Source organism: Sinocyclocheilus anshuiensis, unplaced genomic scaffold, assembly GCF_001515605.1.
Source record: "Sinocyclocheilus anshuiensis isolate Anshui unplaced genomic scaffold, SAMN03320099.WGS_v1.1 scaffold3136, whole genome shotgun sequence".
NCBI lineage: Eukaryota > Metazoa > Chordata > Actinopteri > Cypriniformes > Cyprinidae > Sinocyclocheilus > Sinocyclocheilus anshuiensis.
The window spans coordinates 124,012-147,169 of NW_015549852.1; the positions used below are offsets into that span (position 1 = coordinate 124,012).

Genomic DNA, 23,158 nt, shown 5'->3' on the forward strand with positions numbered 1-23,158 from the left:
TTTGAGCATAAACAATATCTGCAAAGTTACGGCGCTGAAAGTTCAATGCAAACGGAGATATCATCTTTTAAAATTCTGGCAGTTTAATGCCTACAAAAACGACTGGTAAAGGACTACAACGAGTTACTTCCCGGGTCCGTTACGTCAAGAACCCAGAATTTTACATAAACCCCGCCTCAGGGAACATGCAGCAAAGGGGGCGAGGCGCTGCTTTAGAGAAGAGGAAGAGAAAACTAGAGGTGCACGTAAAAATCTATTCATATATGAATCGTGATTCTGTCTTCTAATGATTCTAATGGATTCACAAGTTTCAAAATCAATGTTCTAAAGCAGCGGTTCTCAATACTGTTCCTCGAGTTCCCCTGTACACGCTCTGCATCTCTCTCTCGCTCATTCAGCTCAGCTCCAACAATGAACTGTTCCAATTATACACTTATTTTCACATCGATATGAGAAGCGTTATACATGGACGCGCGTGCGGTTGCCGTACTGTATTAAACCTTTAATCAGCTTTAAATAAAACCATATATTAAAAGCTTACAGAAGCAGTACCATTTACAAATAACAGCATATATAAAAGTATGAGACAACAACAATCAAAAAACATACCATTAAAAGCCGTGCTTGCACAGGTTCTGTGCGTTCCTCTTCACTAATATACTCTGCGTCTCAATCGGGCTCAAACTGATAAGCAATATAGATGACGCCATTGTTTACAATACAACCAAAGCGCTTTTATGGGAGAAGTGACATAGCGGTGTAGAATAAAGGCAAATTATGTGAAAAATAATGAGTTTTTTTAAAAACGAAGCATTAACACATGTTAGACTGCACCCCATAAACACAATCAAGCCTAGAAAAAAAAAAAGTAAACCACCCCTTTAATACTATGTGTCGTTTCCTGGATTATCCACGACTGTTTTTCTGTTTTGTGATAGTTGTTCATGAGTCCCTTGTTGGTCCTGAGCAGTTCAACTGCCTGCTGTTCTTCAGAAAAATCCTCCAGCTCCTGCACATTCTTTGGTTTTTCAACATTTTCTGCATATTTGAACCCTTTCCAACAGTGACTATGATTTTGAGATCCATTTTATTTTGTCTTGTGGAGTATATATATAAACATCTGTTTTGTGAAATAGCTTATTCAGGAGAGTTCTAAATAAAAATAACATGCAATTTTCATGATCCCTCTTATTTAGTTAAAATTATTAAAATATTTGCATATTCTGCAAGGGGTATGTAATCTTATGAGCACAACTGTAAGTATCTGAATATTTTATTAATTATATTATATTTATATTATTTTATTATTTGTTTATGTTATATTTATATTACCATTAGCAGGTAATTTTGGACATTATCTCTAGCTCTGTATATAGGTATCTTAATGTTGCATGCAAATCAGAGAACAGCTTGGAGCTGTTTGTGTTGTGTCAGGGTATTTGACTCTCTCTCTCTGTCTCTGTCTCTCTCTCTCTTTCCCTCCTCCCTTCCACCACATTTTATATTCTATCTGTCAAATACAAGAAGCAGAACCGTAATTCCACATGCACGTGTCTGTAAGAGCAGCTTAGCTGATCCTCGTGCTGCCATTCGGTGAGGCTGAGGACAGTCAGCCGAGTGTTTGTGTGGGTGGGTGGCTGGATGGATGGACAGAAGCGCATGTTATGAGAACACTATCCAAACAGTTGAAAATCAATTGAATTTATAGACCCCCATCCAAGGTATTTTCCAGCACCCTCCCATTTATTTAGAAGTGCACTCTCAATCATTTGTAAACACGAAAGCTAAAGAATCATTGCAAAATACTGGAAATCTTAAATAAGCAGAATAAATCAAGCACCGCAAGCATCTGAGTCAGCCATTTTGTTTGCTTTTACCCTAATGGCTTTAGTTTTGCCTGAACATTTAAGCAAGATTCACTAGAAAAGAGCGCTGAACCAGTATGTTTCAAGCTTTTTAGTGCAGCTGTGTGCAGAAGTGAAAGAAGGGGGTGACCACCATTTCACGAAGTCAACTGAGTCATCAAATATAGTAGGTGGGAATCCATACAGAGGTCTTCGTGTTCAACAGGCAGAAATAAAGAAAGTTCAGAAAAACGATTCATTTGAGTATTTGGAAATGTCAGAATTGATTTTAAATTTGGTTTAGCCGAGGCTAAAGGAGGCCAGCACATACTTGGCTGTGTTGTTTTGAACATGATGTTGTTAAATGTGATGGCACGGTGGCAGGGAGCATCCCGTTTGGGTGATTAGTTGTTTGAGTGAGCACTCGGGTCATGGGCACCATGTTAACGCGCTGTTATTTCTGGCTGCAGGCCAGCTGAAGACCAGCCTTGTTGATGTGACAGCCGCCGCTCCACCAGGCTCTGTTTGAGAGAGATTAGGGTTATGATGTGGAAATGTTGTCACAGCCTAACAGCACACAGATGCCCCAATATCTATTGTTAAGCTATCACATTGAAGTCCTGATGCACCATAATGTGGCAGATTTACTTTATTAGGTTAGGTATTTTTGAACTGTATATTCCCACAAAAGTTTATATTAAACTGTTTATCAGATGGTACAGAAATGGTATCGCTCAAGAGGGAAAATTAATATATATTTTGTTTGCGGTGGCAGATAAACAGAGTAGAAAGTATGTTAATTTGACGCAAAAGAAAGCTGTGAGATATGAGAATACAGTCTTTTGAATATGTCATGTTGTTTTGTACCAAGTAATTATGTCCTGCTATGTGTAATTTTCATTACCCAGAAGTTATTTTGTGTATTTGTAATATTTAGACAGCTGACAGCATACCACATACTGAACAGAATGTACTCTCATCTCTTGCAGTTTTGTTTTTATTAGCAGAAAATTAAATAGTTTATGATGATGACACTATTTTACTCACCCCCATCATGTCATCCAAGATGTTCAGGTCTTTCTTTCTTCAGTCACAAAGAAATTAAGTTTTTTGAGGAAAACGTTATAGGAATTTTTTTCCATAAAGTGTACTTCAGTGGCAGCCAATGGGTTGAATGTCCAAATTAACGTTTCATTATTAAAACAATCATCATTATTTTACCTTTTTTTGTAAAGGGCGTTTGACTTTCTTTGTACATCCAACGTGACTACGTAATGTGTGAGGTCGAGCTAGTGCAAGACGAGAATTGTTAAAAAGTATATAATTTTTTAGGTTTTTTTTTTTTTTTTAGAAAATGACAGATTATTTCGCTAGATAAGACCCTTATTCCTTGGCTGGGATCGTGTAGAGCCTTTTGAAGCTGCATTGAAACTGCAATTCGGACCTTCGACCCATTGGGTCCTATTGAAGTCCATTATATGGAGAAGAACCCTGGAATGTTTTCCTCAAAAACCTTCATTTCTTTTCAACTGAAGAAAGAAAGACATGAACATCTTGGATGACATGGAGGTGAGTAAATTATCAGGAAATCTTTATTCAGGAAGTGAACTAATCTTTTAAAACATTTGGGGTAAGTGTGATTTTTCTTTTTTTTTAAAGAAATGAATACTTTAAGAAATAAGAATGCATTAAATTAATCATACATGACTGTTAAAGGGGTCATATGATGCGATTTACATTTTTCCTTTCTCTTTGGAGTGTTACAAGCTCTTGGTGCATAAAGAAAATCTGTAAAGTTGTAATAAAAAATGTTATTTGAGCAACAATTCAGCAATTTAGGAATGATTTCTGAAGGATCATGTAACACTGAATTAAGCTTAGCTATCACAGGAATACATTACATTTATGTGCAATTACATAAATTACATTACAGTTACATAAATTATAATAACATATTACTTTTTGATTATTTATTTTTTTACATCAGATAAATTCTTGGTGACCTATTTCAAACACATTAAAAAAATCTTATACCACCCCCAACATTTCAAATTGTATAATATGTGCATAGCAAACTGTTGCTACTTGTAAAATGTCTGGTTTAATCAGCCTGGTTTAAATATGTAGGTCAGAGGTTACTTTATCTCTTTGTTGTTCTATATTGCAGTCATGATGGGTTAAGAGTCATTGTGACAGACTTCAGTGGTATCCAGAACAAGCAGGCCTTTGTTGATGTGTAGCCCTTCTGGGGCTGTTTTGTCCTTCCCACTGTCTGAGGAGATATGACGCTGTTCTGAAATTAGGCTGAGACTAGATCCTTCTAGCATACAAATTGCTGTCCGTAGTCCTTGGTGAACAGAAAGGTAAGTGTCCTTGCTTACCCTTATATGGCTGCCTTTAAAAGCATCCCCTTTAAAGTACTGCTACTAAAGCATCTTTGTCTATTGCACTGCATCTTACATTGTTATCTGTGGGCCCCTAATAACCTTGTCTGAGATTTAAAACTGCTGTACAGCCTCTGGGTTATGAGCCCAGATCTTGAACTAGTCTGCCACACCACCTTTCTTTTTCCTTCCTCGAAACTTAACAGCCAAACCGAAATGAGGCAGGAGCTGTTTCTCACTGAGAGCTGAATGCCGGTTACTGGTCCTCTGCCAGCCTCCTTCCCCACCTCAACCGCTTATGTCCTTATATTTCATCGAGCACTCTGTTGTTGTCAAAGCTGTGGTTATTACATTTCATGACAACCTTACTTACCTCCTCAAGAACAGGGCCGGACATCTCTATTACTGTATGAAATGAAAACATTATTTCAAATGTGACCTGTCCTTATACCATGAAATTGCTTGCAGAATGTAGCTTTGTTTTTCTGTGTTGACCAACTTCCTTTTGAAACAGAAAGTTTGGATGGGATCATCTCTTTTTATTTTGAACATTATGTCAGCAGTGAACTATGATTTGCAACTTGCTAGTCGCTTTCAAATGATATCAAGATATCAAGGTTACTTTTTTTAAATGCTTCTCTTGACCTTTTTCCGTTTGATGTTTTTTCCATTACACTGCCCTGCGTCTCCTATTTTTAAAAGTAAAAATGCATTTTGTCTACTTCTAGGAGTAAATTAACATACAGTGGGTACGGAAAGTATTCAGACCCCCTTAAATTTTTCACTCTTTGTTATATTGCAGCCATTCCGGAGCTAACAGACATGGACTAAACACCACAAAACTCATATTTTGATTTTAAGAGACTTTCTTTTCATTCTTGAATTCCTGAGCTTTATGTGTGTGAGAATTTACTATCAGGCCAAAGTGTGGCACAGACTTGTGCTTCCCCTCAGACTACATTAAGTACATCCTTAAAATAAATATGTTTGTTCTATTAAGCTACCCTGAAAGCAGACATATATAATCTAGTATATGATGCCTCAGGCTCATGGATATAGCAACGAATATCTATTCTCCTGAATATTTGACCAAGTCAGGGCAGTCAGGTATTAATTTCCTGGACTGGTGCAAGAATCAGTTCTGGTAAAGAAACAAGTAGTATTTGCAGTATACTGTATGGTGCAATGCTTTATTCATTGGTTGTTTGAAATAAGCTGACATATTTATGAAAAAGTAGTCATCCATTTTGTGCTCGTTTTAGCTGCTTGAGGAAAACAAATAGTGTCATTCAAAATGGAGCTGCCTCATCATACATGCCTGTAATGTAGTGCAGTTCAAATAGAAGATACTCTTTGTGTGTCATCTGAATCATACATGTTTGTGATTCTTGTTTTGCTTGAGGAAACTTGCATCAAAATGCCTGAGTGGCTGAATCTGTGAGTTTGTACGCAGGCTATGGTTTTACACGTTTATTGGATTTTCATAGATTGGTCTGTGGAGCACCACACAGAAAATGTGGTTCATTCGAGAGGGTCATTAAAATAGGCCACAAACATCATTAGAGAGGCATGACCAATTTTAGCGTTCCAGCAGTGCCTGTCGATCTAGTGGCGGAAATACAGAGACACCCTCTCAAGCTCCGTTTCAATGACTCTGTGGGAGAAAACCCCACCATCCCCCTACCAAACCCTCATGCGTTCAGCAGTGTTAAATAATTAAAGGCTGTATGCCTTTCTTATATAATGACATTGCTATAAATGCTCCTCATATGTGGGGGATATCTGTGTAGGATGGATCTTGAGAAAATGGGCTCTTTCCTAGTAGTCAATCATTAGTTGTTGATGTTTAGTTTTTATATTAATGTATAAAACTATCTATCTATCTATCTATCTATCTATCTATCTATCTATCTGTCTGTCTGTCTGTCTGTCTGTCTATCATCACATTGGTTTGAATAGGATAATCTTGTACCACATTGATATAAAAATACAAAGAGAAAGAAAACCAAAGTAACCATAGTCTGATTATGAATAATTTAAATGTTATTATTTATTTTTTTGAATCTGATTATGTAATTCAGATAGCATATAATCAGTTACTGCCCAGATTTTTTTTTTTTTTAGAAATTAATACTTTGTCAGCACCAATAGCCTCTTGAGCGGTGCGCCGACATACAGTGCCGTTGTGCTTCAGGTGTCCCGAATTCGCGTCCCAGCTGGCGGACCTTTCCCGATCCCATCCCCCTCTCTCTCCCATGTTCCTGTCTACTTACTGTCAATAAAATGCCAAAAAAATGTATTTAGCAAGGACACTTAAAATTGATCAAGGGTGACAGTAAAGAAATTTGTAATGATACAGAAGATTTTTTATTTGAAATAAATGCATATATATATTGTGGGCCTCTTGTCAGCCAGTCAGCAGGTGTCTTGGTTTATGTGTGGTGTGTGCAGCTGTGGCATGTGGTTTAATCTTCCTAAGTGCGTCCTGTAAGGAAGTTAATGTATGGTTTTGTTTGTGTGAAAACCTCAATGTATGCTTAACAAGCACTTGTCATTATAGCACGCTGGGGTTACTTAGCTTTGTCTTTCTCTTGTGACTTGATGATTCACTCATTTGTGGTAACAGCTTCTGAGCTCAATCTCTTCAAATAATCTTTTTTCTGGTGCTTTTCTCTGCTGTAAATGCCAATGAGCGACTGCTGTGACCTGTTTATGTAAGAGCTCCTTGCGGGGCTGAACTCGAATGTTTGAGCCGTGTTGCTTTGACTTTGACAGGAAGGAAAAATCAGGGTTGGTCTTGATTCATTGCTTCACATTGTACACAGTACGGAAAATGCCTTAAGTGGTACATTTATGTAACATATGGGAATATTGTGTGTGTGTTTGAGCATGTATATGTGTATAATGTGTTTATTCCAGGTCAAATAAATTCACCCATATCTTTAAATATGGCTTAGTCCAACCCCGTCTCTGTTGCTTATCCATACAGAAGATGTCAGGCTGCATTTGGGATATATGCAGCAAAAGCATGAATAGATTTCTATAAGTGAATCCCATAGGGAAGACGGTGTCTGTGTGTGTGAGTGTTTCACATCAGAGTAAAGCAGCGCCTTGAGCTTGATATGAATCTGACCCAGAAGTGAATATGTATGTGGGAGTATGACAGTTCCTCTTCACTTCATGAGCAGTGCTGTGGTACCGTTTCTATATTACATCCGTGTCCTGTTATTTTGATGTCAACTTTAATTCCTGTCAATAGGGATCAAGTTTGGTTTGACATTCCCTGCTGGATAGTTTTATAGAGAGCTTCTAATTAAAAGTGCAGGATTTCCTCATTGCCTGAATTGTTTGTTATTGATTTTGTCTCTGACTCTGTCAGTTCTACTTCAGTCAGCAGCGTCTCATTAATTCGATTGGTACTTTTAATAGAAATTTGACATAGGGCACAATGTCGTTTACTCAGCCACAGGCTTTATTTTGCTTGAACAGATGTCATGAGAATAATATGTCTGTCACATCCTCATATCCTCAGAGGTAAACTGATAGCAAACCTACTGAAGAAATGTGCTGCTACAAGCTACAAACAAGGTCAAAAATTAACTTTTTTTTTTAATTATGCAGATTCTTAAATTACAACATATACATTGGCATATGTGAAAATCAACACAACCTGCTATTTTTTTAAAGGGGTCATATGATGTTGCTAAAAAGAACATTATTTTGTGTATTTGGTGTAATGTCACATCCTCATATCCTCAGAGGTAAACTGATAGCAAACCTACTGAAGAAATGTGCTGCTACAAGCTACAAACAAGGTCAAAAATTAACTTTTTTTTTTTATTATGCAGATTCTTAAATTACAACATATACATTGGCATATGTGAAAATATTTTTGCGTTGCGTATCGCGCTGCGTAAACATAAAACCATGTCTGCATTTGTGATCGGAGAAACGACAAACAACAAGCGCTACTCTATACTGCTCAAAACTCACGTTTGAATAGTCAGTGGCAGTCTCAACAAAGGAAAGCATAGGATTCCACTTTTTATTAAATGAATTAACAGAGTCTCTAATGGAGTGTTTAATTTTTTCCAAATGTAGAAAAGACATTAAGTCCTTCAACCAAGAAAAATTAGCAGGAGGGCACAAGGATTTCCAATGAAGCAGAATTCGCCTTCTGGCTATCAATGAGGCAAAAGCAATAATATCGGCATGACGCTTATTATATAAACCATCAACAGGAGATACTCCAAAAAGTGCAATTATTGAAGAAAAAAGAAAAAAAAACACCTTTTTTATGACACCTGCCAATAGCAAAGTGCAGGTAAATTAAGCAACCATAAATACATTTCTGACCATCTGTCTGAACATAGCTGACAATACAATTTTTAATTACAATTCAATTAAAAATATGGTAACACTTTATTTTAGGGACCAAATCTCACTATTAAGCAGCATTCATATTACTAGCATATTGGCTGTTTACTTATAAAGCACATACTGTATTAATGCCTTATTCTGCTTGACTATATTTTAGATCCCTTATACTGAAACTTAACAGTACATTTTACTAACATCTTACTAACTATTAGTAAGCTGCAAATTAGGAGTTTATTAAGGCAAAGGTTTATATTAAATATAAACATATTAGAAGTTTATGATTGGTACAATTTAATGTTTTTGAAAGAAGTCTTTTATACTTGCTAAGGCTGCATTTATTTGATCAAAAACACAGTAAAACAGTAATATTCTGAAATATTATTACAGTTTACAATAACATTTATATTTTAATATAATTTAAAATGTTAATTTTTCCTTTGATGGCAATTACTACAGTCTTCAGTTTCACATGATCCTTCAGAAATCATTCCAAAATGCTGATTTGGTGCTCAAGAAACATTTATTATTTTCAATGTTGAAACAGTTGTGCTTCTTAATGTTTTTGTAGATTTTTTTAGGATTCTGTTTTCTTGGATTCTTTGATTAATAGAAAGTTCAAAAGGACAGCATTTAGTTAAAATATAAAATATTTGTAACATTCTAAATGTCATTTTAAGGCAACCTTGCTGAATTTTTTAAAATGCTTTCATGTAAATGACACATTTGGTGTTGCATGTTATTTTTTGACCTTAGACAACTAAGGGTTATACTATGTGGTGTCAGGTGATCTGATCAGGGCTCAAAATTGTGGCTTGTATGAGAGGGTACATGACAGATGGTGGTTGGTATTGGGGGTTTTCAAATGGGGGTGGGATGGTCTGTAGGGACCGCTCGGTTGCCCAGATTCTCTCTCCCCCTGTGGACCCAATCCTCTCCCTTTCCCCCCCAAACAGAAACCCTTAACCTTTAGTGCCCTATTTTTCTGCTGAAACGAATAATGTACAGGCCTATACCATATACGGCTGCACGATTATGACAAAAATCATAATTGTCGATTATTCCCTTGAAATTGTAATTACGATTATCACAATTTACATTGAATGATGTTTATACCATTGTTTGATGCAACTGCATGCCATATTTTTATATGAAAATAAACAAGCTGAAAACTCTCTAACTGAAAAACCTTTAGTGCTTTTCTATAGTATTAAGCCTCAAATGTCAACTATACATCTGATTGGTTTCTTCTTTAAATTATAAAAAAGTACAAATATGAATGGTATTATAATGTTATACTAAAACTAAAATTAAAATAATTGGAAAAACCCTCAAGATAACATGTAGAAAGAAAAAAACGCATCTTAAGCATGCAGAATAACATAAGTGGACTTTGAACGATTAATTGCCGCTTTGAACGATTACGTAATTGTGGCATCCATAATTGTAATCGCGATTAGAAATTTGATTAATTGTGCAGCCCTAATACCATATGCTGTTCCAACTCATTGTCAATATGGAGCTTTTCAATCTGTCTCAGAAAGCTGAAAATGTTCAGAGCCTGTAAGTCACAAGCATTCAGAGTCTCTCCAACTGTGAATATTGTGTTTTACTCTGATGTGACTGTCACAAGACTACATTTCTTCTCCGTTCCTCTCTTCCTCTCCATCAGCCTGATGCCTTTTGATGTCGCATTTGAGTTAGGAGAGCTGCGGATGTCCTTGGCCCACAAAGCCAGCTCTGTGTTGATCTAATTGAAAGGCCCCTTGTGAGAGTCTTTGGATGCACACTCACATTCAAATAGAAGCGACACAGAAAAAGCACTTTCTCCCACAGAAACGTCTTGCTCATGGGTTAACCTTACTAGTCGGTGTAATATGCCTCAGGGCATCTACTGAAAGACGACTGCAGATTTTTAGGTTTGTGGCTCACATAGAGACACTTGAATTGGCATCAGTTTGGTGGAAGTGACTTGATACTTTACCTTTCAGAAAAGAAAAGGCGAATAAGAAAGCTTTTGTTATGGTGTGGATACCATAGGGAAATAGTATATTGCCTCTTTCTCATCTTGTTTCCCACCAATTCAGTCATCCCCTGTCACTCCCCTCAAACAGTCTTTGTCCTGCTCTCTCTCTCTGCTCATTTTCAGCATCTTTTCCCCTTTGGCGGTGTGCCCTGAACCCCTCACTCAGCCAGCGCGTGCCTGTAAAGGTTAATGCTAATAATACCAGAGACCTGCCTGAACTCCACCAGGAGGCCTGTGTACACAACTTAAGCTCAAGACTTGGCACAGAGTGTCTGTGAAGTTTCAACAGGTTTTTTTTGTCTTATTCAGCCTCTAAAAACCCAGTCAGATTAGGAAACGGCTATACAAATAAACATGACTTGACATTTAATGGGCAATAAGCTTTTTCCTGCTTCCTCTCCAGTCCACCTGGGCCATTTGGATGCCAGAAAATGAGTCATTCACAAATCACCATGATTTTGACACACATTAGCATATGCCTGCCCAAATTAAAGAAATGGTTCACACAAAAATTAAAAGTCTGTCATTTACTCACCTTCATGTTGTTCCAAACCTGTATGACTTTCTTCTGCAGAACACAAAAGAAGATATTTTGAAGAGTGTGATAACCAGTGTTTTGGTTACCATAGACTTCCACTGTATGCACAAAAAAAGAAACAGTGAAACATTTCTCAAAATATGTTCTTTTAGGTTCTTTTTTTAAGCAAGAAAGTATCTCCATGTACAGTAACTTCCATATAACAGCATAGTTCATACAATTATGTCATTATTTACTCAACCCCATATAGTTCCAAACTTGTCTGACTTGTATACATTCTGCTGACTTTCTTTCTTCTGTGAAACATGAATAAAAGATTTTTTGGGAGGAGAAATATTTGAGTTTTATTTTTTTATTTAAGTCAGTGGGCTCCAATGTTGTTTGGTTCCCAATTTTTTCCCTCTGTACAATAGAAGTCAATGGGCTCAAATGTTTTTTTTGGTTCCCAAATCTTTTTTTTTTTTTTTTAGAAATATTTGATTTTTTTTTTTCCTCTGTACAATGGAAGTCAATGGGCTCCAATGTTGTTTGGTTCCCAACGTTCTTCACGTTTTTTGTGTGTGTGTGTGTGTGTGTGTGTGTGTTCCGCAGTAGATGCCATGAGGGTCTGTAAACAATGATGGAATTTTCATTTTAGGGAGAACTATTCCTTTGAATTAAAAGGAGAGAGTGAAAAGGGTTGTGTAAAACTAAATTACAACCTTGAATAAAATTATAAGTGGGCTTCCAAGAAAAAAATATAAAAGTATAGGATAGGGCCCTTTTAATATTCTTGTAATTTTGGTAAGTTACATTTTGGCCTAAAGTGAGGGGTTTTACCTTGTAGCTGTCATAATAAATTGCTCTGCGGTAAAATAGAAATATATGCCTAATGTCCTAAAAGATTGGAATTTCTTTCTACATTATAATAGAGAGCGACAACTAAATCATGGCCGCATTATAACTAAAGCTTTAGTATGAGCATTAACAGATGTGTTTTGTACAAAGCAGCTATGTTCTGATTTTCCACAAACAATAATTAGTCAGATGTAACTCTTCTTTGTTTTTTATGGCTAGTTTCTTCCACCATAGCCTCATCTTTACTCTTAATACCACGCAATGTGTTGAATGTTTCTCCTGACCCCCGTGATCCATGATGGACAGATAAAGTAGTTCATAAGGAGGAGGAGGGACGGCACAGCCTCTGTGATTATAGAAGAGATTTGTGAAAGCCTAGAGGAAAGTGCCAGATGGCTGAGAATCTCAAAGCCCTCCGTTCTCTATCAGCCATGACACACAGACATTTCTCCCGCCTCCAGACTTCCATCTCTTTAGATCTCTCGCTCTCTCTCTTGCTCTCAGTCTTTCCCTCAGCCCCCTCCTCACTCTCTTTTCCTCTAGACTTTGCAGTGTTTACTAGCTCCTTCACAGTTGTTGGTCAAAATAACAAGAGTATATTTTAATTTCCTCTGTTTCTCTTTCTGCTGTGCTCATGCTGTTCTTCCTGGGTCATTCCTACTCTAAAGTACGTTTTCATATCTCTGAGAAACATTATTTGGGATAAAATATTAAACTTAGGCATTTTAAAGATGCAGGTTTTTATTTAGTTTACATGCAGCATCATTTCTAGTGGGAAAACAACAGCATTGTTAAGTATTAGCAATGAGTCTGATGGATTATGTGTTGTTTTGTAACCTTAGAGGATTTTTTTCACTCTAAAACCTTTCATCCAGTTTGATAATATTAGAGAAATTGGTACGGTAGTAATTTTTTCTGGTGTTCCAGAGGGTAAAACTTAAGGTAAAGGTATTTTTAAGAGAAATTCCCAATCCACAAGGATTGTGAAGGTGAATCATTCCTTTCCACTTGATCATAATTCTGTAGTAGACTGTGGTGTAATGTTCAGTCTTTTTGAAACATCATCCATCCATGTACATTCCTTTGATTTGAGACTGTCTCCAATTTTTCTCACCCACTTCCTTTTGTTTTCCACTTATATGGCAGACTGCACTCATAATGAAATAAGCCTGGTCCAGCACTGGTCTGTCTGTTCGTGTTAAGTGGACTGAAAGCAACTCACTTAGAGAACTTTTATGCCCTTGAAAGCCGTGATACTTAGCAGAAGTAAACTGATCCTGACACTTGCAATGAGAGTCATCCATCTGAGGGGTTGCATGTGTATATGTGTGTGTGTTTGTACATCTGTAGGTTGATTATTTCCTTCTATGGTTAGGCAACAGTTGGCCATTAGCCTCCAGGATGCTTTGTGCTCTTTGCATGATTCCTTCTGCTTCCACTACGCAGACTGTGTTAAATAGGGACACCCTGTAGAGAGTAAACTTGTAGATTATCTCTCCCATTTGATCTGCTTGTTCATTTTATAGCATGACCTATCCAGGACAGATGGGTAGTTTAGATCAGCCCAGTGGGTTGCCTGAGACTGAGCATGTTTTGTGAGGACAGAGTCACTTGTAATGTTCTTGTAATCATTTAACATCATCTGTGTCTTACACTGTAAGAAAATATGAAATTTATATTAAGAAACGGCATCTTTGTTTGCCAGAACTTTACTATAAGAAAATATGGTAGCAACAGTTTTACAAATGTAACTTCAATGTAACTTAAAAAAATATAATGTAACTTATAAAAACATATCATTAACTGATATAATGTTAATACACCAAAATACTAAAATCTGTTTTGTACCTTTATAATTTAGTGACAACCATCATAAAAACACAGGTGGTAAAAAAAAAGCCACATAATGAATCAAACTTCATCACAGCTTTTCCACAAATACTAATCTATGGAAGGTTTACAGTGTCACATGCACAAATATAAAACACCATTCATGACAACAAACATGACACTAAAATAATGCAATAAACATGAATTTAACGACATATGAGGTAACATAAAACCCAAAATGTACATAAGTAATAACAAAAAACTAAGAATAAACAATTAAATGAAAAACCATAAAATGAAGGAATTCTGGGAATGTCAGTTTGCATTTTTTCCATTGTAAATTACAAGATAACTTGATTTTCACTTCCAAAAACTGTACATTTAACAATGTCCTGTCTACTGTATCTATTACTGTTTTCATTGAATATATTAAGGTAACTTTTTACGGTAGCAATTTTACAGTCTTTTACTAATAAAATTGCTTATTTTTTACAGAATTTTTCTTGCATCGTGATGAAGATGCAACTTTTGGCCCACTGCAGATGCAACCGGTTAGACTCTTGTCTTGACCCAAGTTACAGTTAACATGGTTACTATGCCCCTGAATCTGTGTTGCATCTCCATGCAGTGAAATACAGCGTCACTCATCTGAGTTGATTTGTGTCAAGGAAAACATCTCATTTGTGGGGCGTTATATGACAGGGTTGGCCCTTTGCTGACCCTGCTGAGATGACCAGCTGGTCTTGACGCGGCCTAAGTAAACGTTAGGCTTAATGATCACCCCTGAAGAAGTGCTAACCTGCTCTCTGTGTGAGTGTGAGGATGTATTATGTGGTTTATGTGTGCATCGGAGAGTAGAAGAGCATAAAGGCTTCTTTTGTTATTAACGTTTACCTTAATTAATAGTACACGATTGTTTGTGCACTAAAGTTCCCAAGACGGAACAATTCCCAGAGCAGATATCCACAAGATCACGAGCGAGGTTGGAGACTTGCATGTCTCTAGGCCAAAGCACATTAAGTCAGCAAGACATTTCTTCTCACCCACCACTTACTAACTTGCATCACCAAGGGAACATAATGTGTAATAATTGCTCTGTGTTATTTCACAATGATTTGCCAGCATCCCACAGGCACCACATTGGCATCATAATGATGCTAGGATTTGTATTTACCTCTTGTTTACTGTACATGCACAAGAATATTCAAATATTGATCAGAATTTGGTCTCTTTCCTATCTTATGTAAGCACTATGTAAATTATTTGCCATAGCAAAATTAAGCCAATTTTCTTGCTTCTGGAAATAGGACTGCTGAACAGAACAGCTTGTATACTGTGTTCCTGTAATGATCAGAATTTATTCACATTATTCAGAATATCCAACATAACTAAATATTTAAATGTATGTGTCCAAACAAGGATGATTTTGATAGTATATACAGACAGTTGTGAATATGCAAAGCTATTAAAAATACAGTCTTAACCAGAAAATGGATGTGATGTTCCTATAAATAAGCTCACCAATCTATTATATTATTTTCTTCATAGGCTCGTAGGAAAGAAGTGTTCCTGCAGGAGCAATATGGACAGTTCAGTCTGACGGACCCGTTCCTTGCCCTGCAGAGGGACTTTGAGTCAGGGACGGGGTCAAAGGACCGCAGGCCTGTTAGCGCGAATCCCATTACTGTGCTGGAAGCTGTTATGGCCCATTGCCGTAAGATGCAGGAGAGGATGTCTGCCCAGCTCTCGGCTGCTGAGAGCAGACAGAAGAGGGTAAGACCTCAAATTGTGTGTTTAATTGTGTATTCATATATGTTTAACAGGGCAAGACTACAGAAAGGATTGTGTGTGAATATTTGCATATTCTATCTGAAATAAGTCCTCCTTTCCTGTAGGATTACCTTGATGTGATTAAGTTTGCTGTCAGAGGTTTGCTGAGGTGTTCCTAGTTATTCTCGGAATATATTCCAGTATGCAATGTGTACACCTGTGTCTTTTTCGGGGGTGTGTCGTAATGTGTCTACATCAGCTGCACTGATACTGTTCTGGCACAAATAGTGACATGAAATCAAGACTTGGAAGGCAAAATCCAGTTTTTCTAACCTCCACATAAGCATAGTACATGTCAGAAAACAGTAAGAAAGAGAGTGCCAGGCAAGGAGAGCAATGACGGTATACAAAGAAGAGGAGGAGGTGTTAGAGAAAGAGAGAAATGGATGCTAAGCTCTAAAACACTCTGCCAAACACATTCGTAAATCTATATCTTACAATTTGAGCTAGTACTACGAAGAATACAAGCTACATGATATCAAAGCTGGCCTTGAATTTTAAAAACACACACAGGCATGCTTCTTCCAAGTGACCCCGGGCCCATCACTGCACACCATTTATGCAGACCAGATATCAGCTGTGTCCACCATCTCAGTGGCTTCAGTGATATTTTAGGATAGGCCTATTATATATAACAAGATACAGTTTATATATAGGTACATAGCATGCATATTTACATGTTACACTGACAGTGAGAGAACTGAGCTCTCTGTTCCAATAATAAACACTTGTACTTGGTTGTTATGGTGACAGTTCCCTTATTGCATTGGTACAGTAGTTTCTAGCCACTGTGCCTAATGTTTTCTCATTATTTCTGAGCAAGTATTCATTTATTCATAGGCTAAGCAGCTCAAATCTGTAAATAAAGCCTGAACTCTTATCTGTAACATGTAGTGTGTATAAGAGCTAATTGGTCATCTTTGTTTCCTGGAAGTATTGTATTGCAGCAGTTGATGGTAGTAGTGTGTCACCTATTTTGATATTCAATTTTCATATTAAAAGAAACTGATACCTCAAAGGTCAAACTGCTATCAAACATGATTGATGTGATCATCTCAGCCAATACCTGGCACATGAGTACTGATCCCTTGACCTACTTTACAGAGATACAGCTAATTAAGCCAGTCTCCAAAATAGACATTGGGGTTTATTAATAGATTTTTTTTTTTTTTAATGTGTGGCTTATAAAACATAGAAAAACACTACAACTGATAAATTAATGCAAACGCTTCATTAGTGGAGCTTAGACATAAGCAGAAAGTTATTTAAGGTTAACATAGAGTGACCTCTGATTTCAGGACATTTTCTCCAAGTTTTGTTGTACTAGATTTTAAAGTCATTTTTTATTGTCCACTGGACTGACAAACCTTTAATTGCTTAATAATCAGTGTCTTGCTTTGTGTGTGTTATCTACTCTCTGCGAGTCTCACGTTTGCCCTGCTGCTGCTGTGTCTAGCTTGAAATGGAGAAACTGCAGCTGCAGAGCCTGGAGCAGGAACACAGGAAGCTGTCGGCTCAGCTGAAGGATGAGCGAGAGAAAAATAAACACGTGGTGATGTCACTGGTGCATGAATGCAAGCAGCTAGCTGCTCGTGTAGTCGAAGAGAACCAGCGCTTTGAGGAGCTCTCGTCCCGCACTGAGCAGGAAGGCCGCTCCGTGGGACGACTGGAGGAAGAACTGGCATCTGAACGACGTTGTAGCCAACAGATGGAAGCGGAGATGGAGAAACAGCTGGCCGAGTTTGACACAGAGCGAGAGCAGCTACGGTCCAGGCTTAGCAGAGAGGAGATGCGTGCTGCGGAGCTGCGAGCTGAAAGTGAGAATCTCCGCCAGCAGGTGGAGCAACTAAGAACTGAGCGATGCAAAGACGCCCCGCCACTGCCTTCTGCCCCAGTTAAACCCAAGACTGTGACATCTGTGGCTGTGGGCACTGAGGCCACTGTCTGCAAGACTGCCTCCTCTCAGACAGATGTACCGCTGGAAAATGAAGGGGTTAAGAAGGTGCCACTTTCCATCCCCGTCAAGCCTACAGGTTCCACCTATGCTAGCATGAACCTACCTAAAACTTCCAGTGTGGGGCGGGGGCTACACCACGGGAGCTCTCAGGCAGAAAATGGAGGAGAGGGCCAAACGCATGCGCATGGTTCACATTCACCTGGTGTGTCTGCTACCTTGCCGACTGGGGTCAGTCCACGTGTCCAGGCGGCCCGTTACAAATTCCAACCCTCTGCTTCGGAGCAGGACCAAAATGGAACCGCAAACCAGAGCCCCCCTTCCCGCGATCTGTCCCCCACAAATCGAGACAACTTTGCAGCCAAACAGCAGGCCCGCAACACAGTCACACAGGTTCTCTCCCGCTTTACAAGCCCTCCAGCAGGGGGGCCCCCTGCAGCCCTTCGCCCTGGTCTGCCACACTCCGCATCTGAGGGGGGACCATTCACCGGGCGTTTGGGCCACCCCCAAATGGGCCTTAAATCACCAACTGTGGCCCGAATCGACCGGGGTAACCCACCTCCCATCCCACCAAAAAAACCAGGACTGTCCCAGACACCTTCCCCTCCACTCCCACCAATCAAAGTAGTAGGTGAAGCCAGCAGGTCCCCAGGAACAGGACTGGCGGTGGGCCTTGCCAAATCAACTGCCACCCCTCAGCTTCCACCAAAGCCCTCCTTAGATTTGGGCGGTACAGTCCCAGCCTTGACTGCGTCACAGGTGGGTGCTTCCTGTACTAGCTGGCCGTGGGGGTCGCAGCTGACAGCAGCATGTGTGGAGTGTCCCCCTGTCACCACCTCCTCCACAGCTACCATTGTCAGTAGCCCCTCCATAAACCCACCTAGTCTTCCGTTCCATAGTCCCCAGCACCCGGGCAGCCCCCTGGCAGCAGCATCAGGTAAAAGGGTGCTCAATTCTTCACCCTTGCTTTCACTGCTTCTCCTCTCTACTCCCCTGCTTTTCCATACTTGATGTATTCTACAGTAAGTCCTAGCAGAGGAGGATATAGACTTGGAGAAACCAAGAGAGGAGTATTCATACACTACTAGGGTTACCTGCCAGTTGAAATGCAGTACTTCAACGTAACCAAGAATATTTGTAAGATTCTTGAGGGCACCCATGTCAGGACAGGTTCTTGACTTCACAAAAGCACTTTTAGATACAAATAGGTCAGGTTGACCCTCACTTGACAAAGCAGGTCTCTAGGGGTCTTTCCTGTAACCCATTCTGAAGCTGATGCCAGAGGCTGCTCTATCCCCTTTCCTCCCATTGACCTACAGCATGGTTCTGCCTCTCCTGTGTTCCACCACTAACCTGTTTCCCACAATGTCTTATATTAACCACTCCACCGTGTCCATGCTACCATCTGTTTCTTTGTTTTACCGGCTGTAGAGAAACTTGAAACCTCTGAATGTGGTGTCATTCTCTGCATTTTTAATATTTAATGCCATTCTTTCAAAGATGTTCCTAGACAACTAACCCAATATAATTGTATTTGTCAAGATCTTGTACTTAAATATTCCTAAATATGCCTCCCTGCATTTATTCTCCACAATAGTATGCACTTCTACATCTGAATTATACTGTTGATGTCTTTGAGAACTGTAAATTCATATCTTAGAGCATAGTTGTCTAACCCTGCTCCTGGAGGGTCAATGTCCTGCAAAATTTAGCTCCAACCAGGCCCAGTTCTACGGGGGTGCTATGCACCCTCAAACGAAATCAATAGCACCCTCAGTTAAAGCTGTAATAATGGCATTTTATTGCAGATTTGGCAAACTCTCCAGGGCAGTGCATTATGGTTTGCGCACTGGAGCCCGATTTCTGTTTCAATGTGTTTTTGCTGCATTGAGCAATGTAGCCAATTACGGACTTAATATATATATATATATATATATAATAAGGTTAGAGCACCCTCACTAATTTAAGAAGCACCCTCAGTGATTTGATTCTGGAGCCGGGCCTGGCTCCAACACACCTTTCTGGAAATTTGCAGTGTTCCTGAAGACCTTGGTTAGCTGGTTCAGGTGTATTTGATTGAGGTTGGAGCTAAACTCTACAGGACAGTTGCCCTCAATGTGCAGAAATGGACACCCGTTTTAGAATAAAACGATACCTTCCATAAAGGCCAGCATAGATTAACAGGAATGTCCTTGCTGATCTGGCTGGTTAGTGCCAATTTGTTGTTAGTCTAGCTGGTGGCTGCTCAAACAGCATGGTCTTTTTTGTAAAGTACACCAGTACATCCTACGCTGATGACCAACATCAAAAAACACAACATATGCCCTTTTCAGCAGGGTAGCTCCAAAAAAGCTTTGACAAAGATGTCAGTTATTTAGAGTCATGCATTGGTATGTAAGCCAAAAGTATGAGACAGCTCCAACTGCAGTTGGATTTTCCCCTTGGAAACAGTGTCAGAAGCTTTAGAGTTCTCTCACATTTTGAAATACCACCCTGTCTCTGTAGGCCTCTTCATAGCTCTCTGAGAGCACCAGAAAAAGACAATTGTAACGACAGTGAAAGCAGAGCAAGTATTCCAGCAGTCTTCCTCTTCATTGTCACTAGAGACTAATCCACAGGGTAGCTCTGAGATGTCGGTAGCTAGCTGTCATCGCTAAATGCTAAAAATTAGCACTTTTCTCCCTCTCTCTGCAGCCACTCAGCCATGGCAGTTCTCTGATGCTCCTCTGCTCTTTCTGCCGCCCATTTTAATCCAGAAAAGAACCAATAATCTTATGCTTACCACTGGACTTCAATGAAACAGCCTATCTCTCTCACTTCAACTCCCTCCACTAACCGGGATAAACATAGAGAATCCCTAGAGACAAAGCTATTTACAAACATGCCCTAGCATTAGCAATCAGATACTAGACTAGTTACATCCACACTCATTTGAATTCTGTTTTCATAGGTACCAATTAGCCAGTAGTATTCCCTGTGCTTTGTCAAAATTCATCTGTTTCTCTGCTGTAGTTTCCATCTTTCTAATGCTGTCTAATTGACGTGTCTCACACAATCTGCTTCATGTTTAGAATGTTTTAGTTTGACTGACACAATCTGTGATGCGTGACTTTGATTAATGTACCATAAACTGCCTGCTGCCTGATTTCATTTATCTGGCTGAGTTTTGTCTTTTATTTGACTCTTTGTTTTTAACCTGATCCAAAAACAGATGAAGTTGACTAGCATTTGAAAAAGGATCTGATTACTAGGAGAGAGGGTGTGAATTGTAGATACACTCTTTAGAATAATACATTTCCAATGTTGTGCCAAAATGTGTACATCATATGAACATTTACCCTTTGTTTTGACTGAATTTGGCTTACTTGCATTTCCTTTAGAACACAAATTTTTGTGTGTTCATCTCTCTGGAGAGAAATTTGGTTGCTGAACTACAAAATAGTTGTCTCAGTCAGCACTGTGCCAGTGGCAGTGGCCTTAAATTATTTCTGAATGACAAATGGAGTCGTTCTTCTGGGTAATGTTTTGGATCAGAGAACACATTTTGACACAATACAAGCACCCTGCCTCACTAGTTACTGCTGTTGCTTGAACCCTCCCAGGCTGGTGTCCCTCCATAGTCCCCTCGCTAACCTGCGGTGACCCCGTCCCCCTGGATGACGGGCAAACCCTTCTCCTCCAAGCTGCTTCCCAGGGAAATGTCACTTTATTGTCTATGCTGCTTAACCAAGATCCACTATTGGATATTCATCACCATCAACATGAATTAACCTCTGCCTTGATCTCTGCTGCTCTTAATGGACACACAGGTACGTGCTGGGCAGATTAGCATTTCTATGCATGAAATTATTGAAATTTGCTAGCTTTGCATAAGTTTTGCATGAGACATTATCCAGTGATTGTTTTTCTATAGATCTAGAATTACTTGTGTACACATACACAGTGAATATACTGTATATATATTTATAATATGTAAATAATGTTTTAAAGTCTATTTTTTTAGACTGCTTAAATTTGCTGCTGGCTTCAGGGGCATCTGCTGATGCTGTTGATGAAACAGGATTTACGCCGTTACATGCCGCTGCTGAAAATGGTCACCATGGGTGAGTCCTCTCTTCTCAATTCCCTCGCTTTTGTGCCATTTTAAGTCTTTTATTTTGTTTTCAAGAACAGACAGTTTTGCGCCTCATATTGCACTGTTATTAGCATCATATCAGGTGATCTGATCATAAGTTGTCAGGTGAGATAGACTGAGTTTTACAAAAAGTTGTCACTTTTTTTCCCCAAGTATACTTTTTTTACATTTTAATCTCTCGTGCATTTTTATGGGATTTTTGGTCCCACTTTATATTAGATGGCCTTAACTACTATGTACTTACATTGAAATGAATATTTGATGCAATGCACATATTGTGTACATACATGTTTTTACATTGTACTTATATTAAAAAAACCCTGCATGTAATTACATCTGTAATTAATTTCTGTAATTACATTTATAACTACACTGTTGACCCATCCCTTAAACCTACCCAGACCACCAAACCTGTCCCTAACCTTACCCGTATCCCACCTCAATAGCAGCAAAAGTTTTTTGCAATACAATAAGAACACAATAAGTACATTGTACTTATTTTTTTTATGTAAGTACATAGTAGTTAAGGCCACCTAATATAAAGTGGACCAGATTTTTGTATGGGACTGTTCTTTTAAAGTCGCATGTTACAGGCTTGTATAAAAACCTTGCTTTAGCACATTAAATGACTGACAGGTGAGTAGGTGGTATGCATCAAGAAGGATTAGCATTTAAAATAAAATGTGATGTACTCATATGTGCTTGTGACTACCTCAGGGGGAAGGTAGTCCCCCGACTTCAATGGGGGAAGTCGTGGCCTAATGGTTAGAGAGTCGGACTCGTAACCCAAAGGTTGTGGGTTCGAGTCTCGTACCGGCAGGGATTGTAGGTGGGGGGAGTGAATGTACAGCGCTCTCTCCCACCTTCAATACCACAACTGAGGTGCCCTTGAGCAAGGCACCGAACCCCCAACTGCTCCCCGGGCGCTGCAGCAAAAAATGGCTGCCCACTGCTCCGGGTGTGTGTTCACGGTGTGTGTGTTCACTGCTGTGTGTGTGCACTTTGGATGGGATAAATGCAGAGCACTAATTCCGAGTATGGGTCACCATACTTGGCCACATGTCACGTCACTGTCACTGTCACTCAGTGTGTGGATTGAGTATCCAAATGACAAAATGTTTTGCTCTGTCATTGGTAGGTGTGTGAGAGCTCTTGTGAAATGCGGAGCTGATTTGGAGAGGGAGTGTTCGCAGGGAATGACCCCTCTGTACCTGTCCTGTGAACAGGGACATGTGGAGTGTGTGAAAGTCTTGCTAGACGCAGGAGCGGACTGTTCACATGTCACGACTGTGAGTTTTCAGATCCGCACTGACACAAATGTCAATTACATTCTGCGTTCCTGAACACTTTAGGAAATACTGCCCCTCTTTTCATCTCCATGGTTACCTTAACAGTTGAGCGTG

At 39.1% G+C, this 23,158-nt stretch overlaps 1 protein-coding gene across 2 annotated transcripts in view; it reads left to right on the forward strand.

Annotated features, from left to right (window-relative positions):
• The window catches only part of LOC107660942 (cortactin-binding protein 2-like), a 47,458-nt gene that overhangs the window by 8,239 nt on the left and 16,061 nt on the right, over positions 1–23,158 (forward strand). Inside the window, exons 3-7 of one of the 2 annotated variants that reach the window (XM_016450383.1) lie at positions 15,385–15,609; positions 17,123–18,557; positions 21,223–21,429; positions 21,624–21,723; positions 22,894–23,044. In XM_016450383.1, coding sequence (XP_016305869.1) covers positions 15,385–15,609; positions 17,123–18,557; positions 21,223–21,429; positions 21,624–21,723; positions 22,894–23,044 — 2,118 coding nt within the window. The remainder of the gene's footprint in view (positions 1–15,384; positions 15,610–17,122; positions 18,558–21,222; positions 21,430–21,623; positions 21,724–22,893; positions 23,045–23,158) is intronic. The other variant, XM_016450384.1, reaches the window with a different exon arrangement.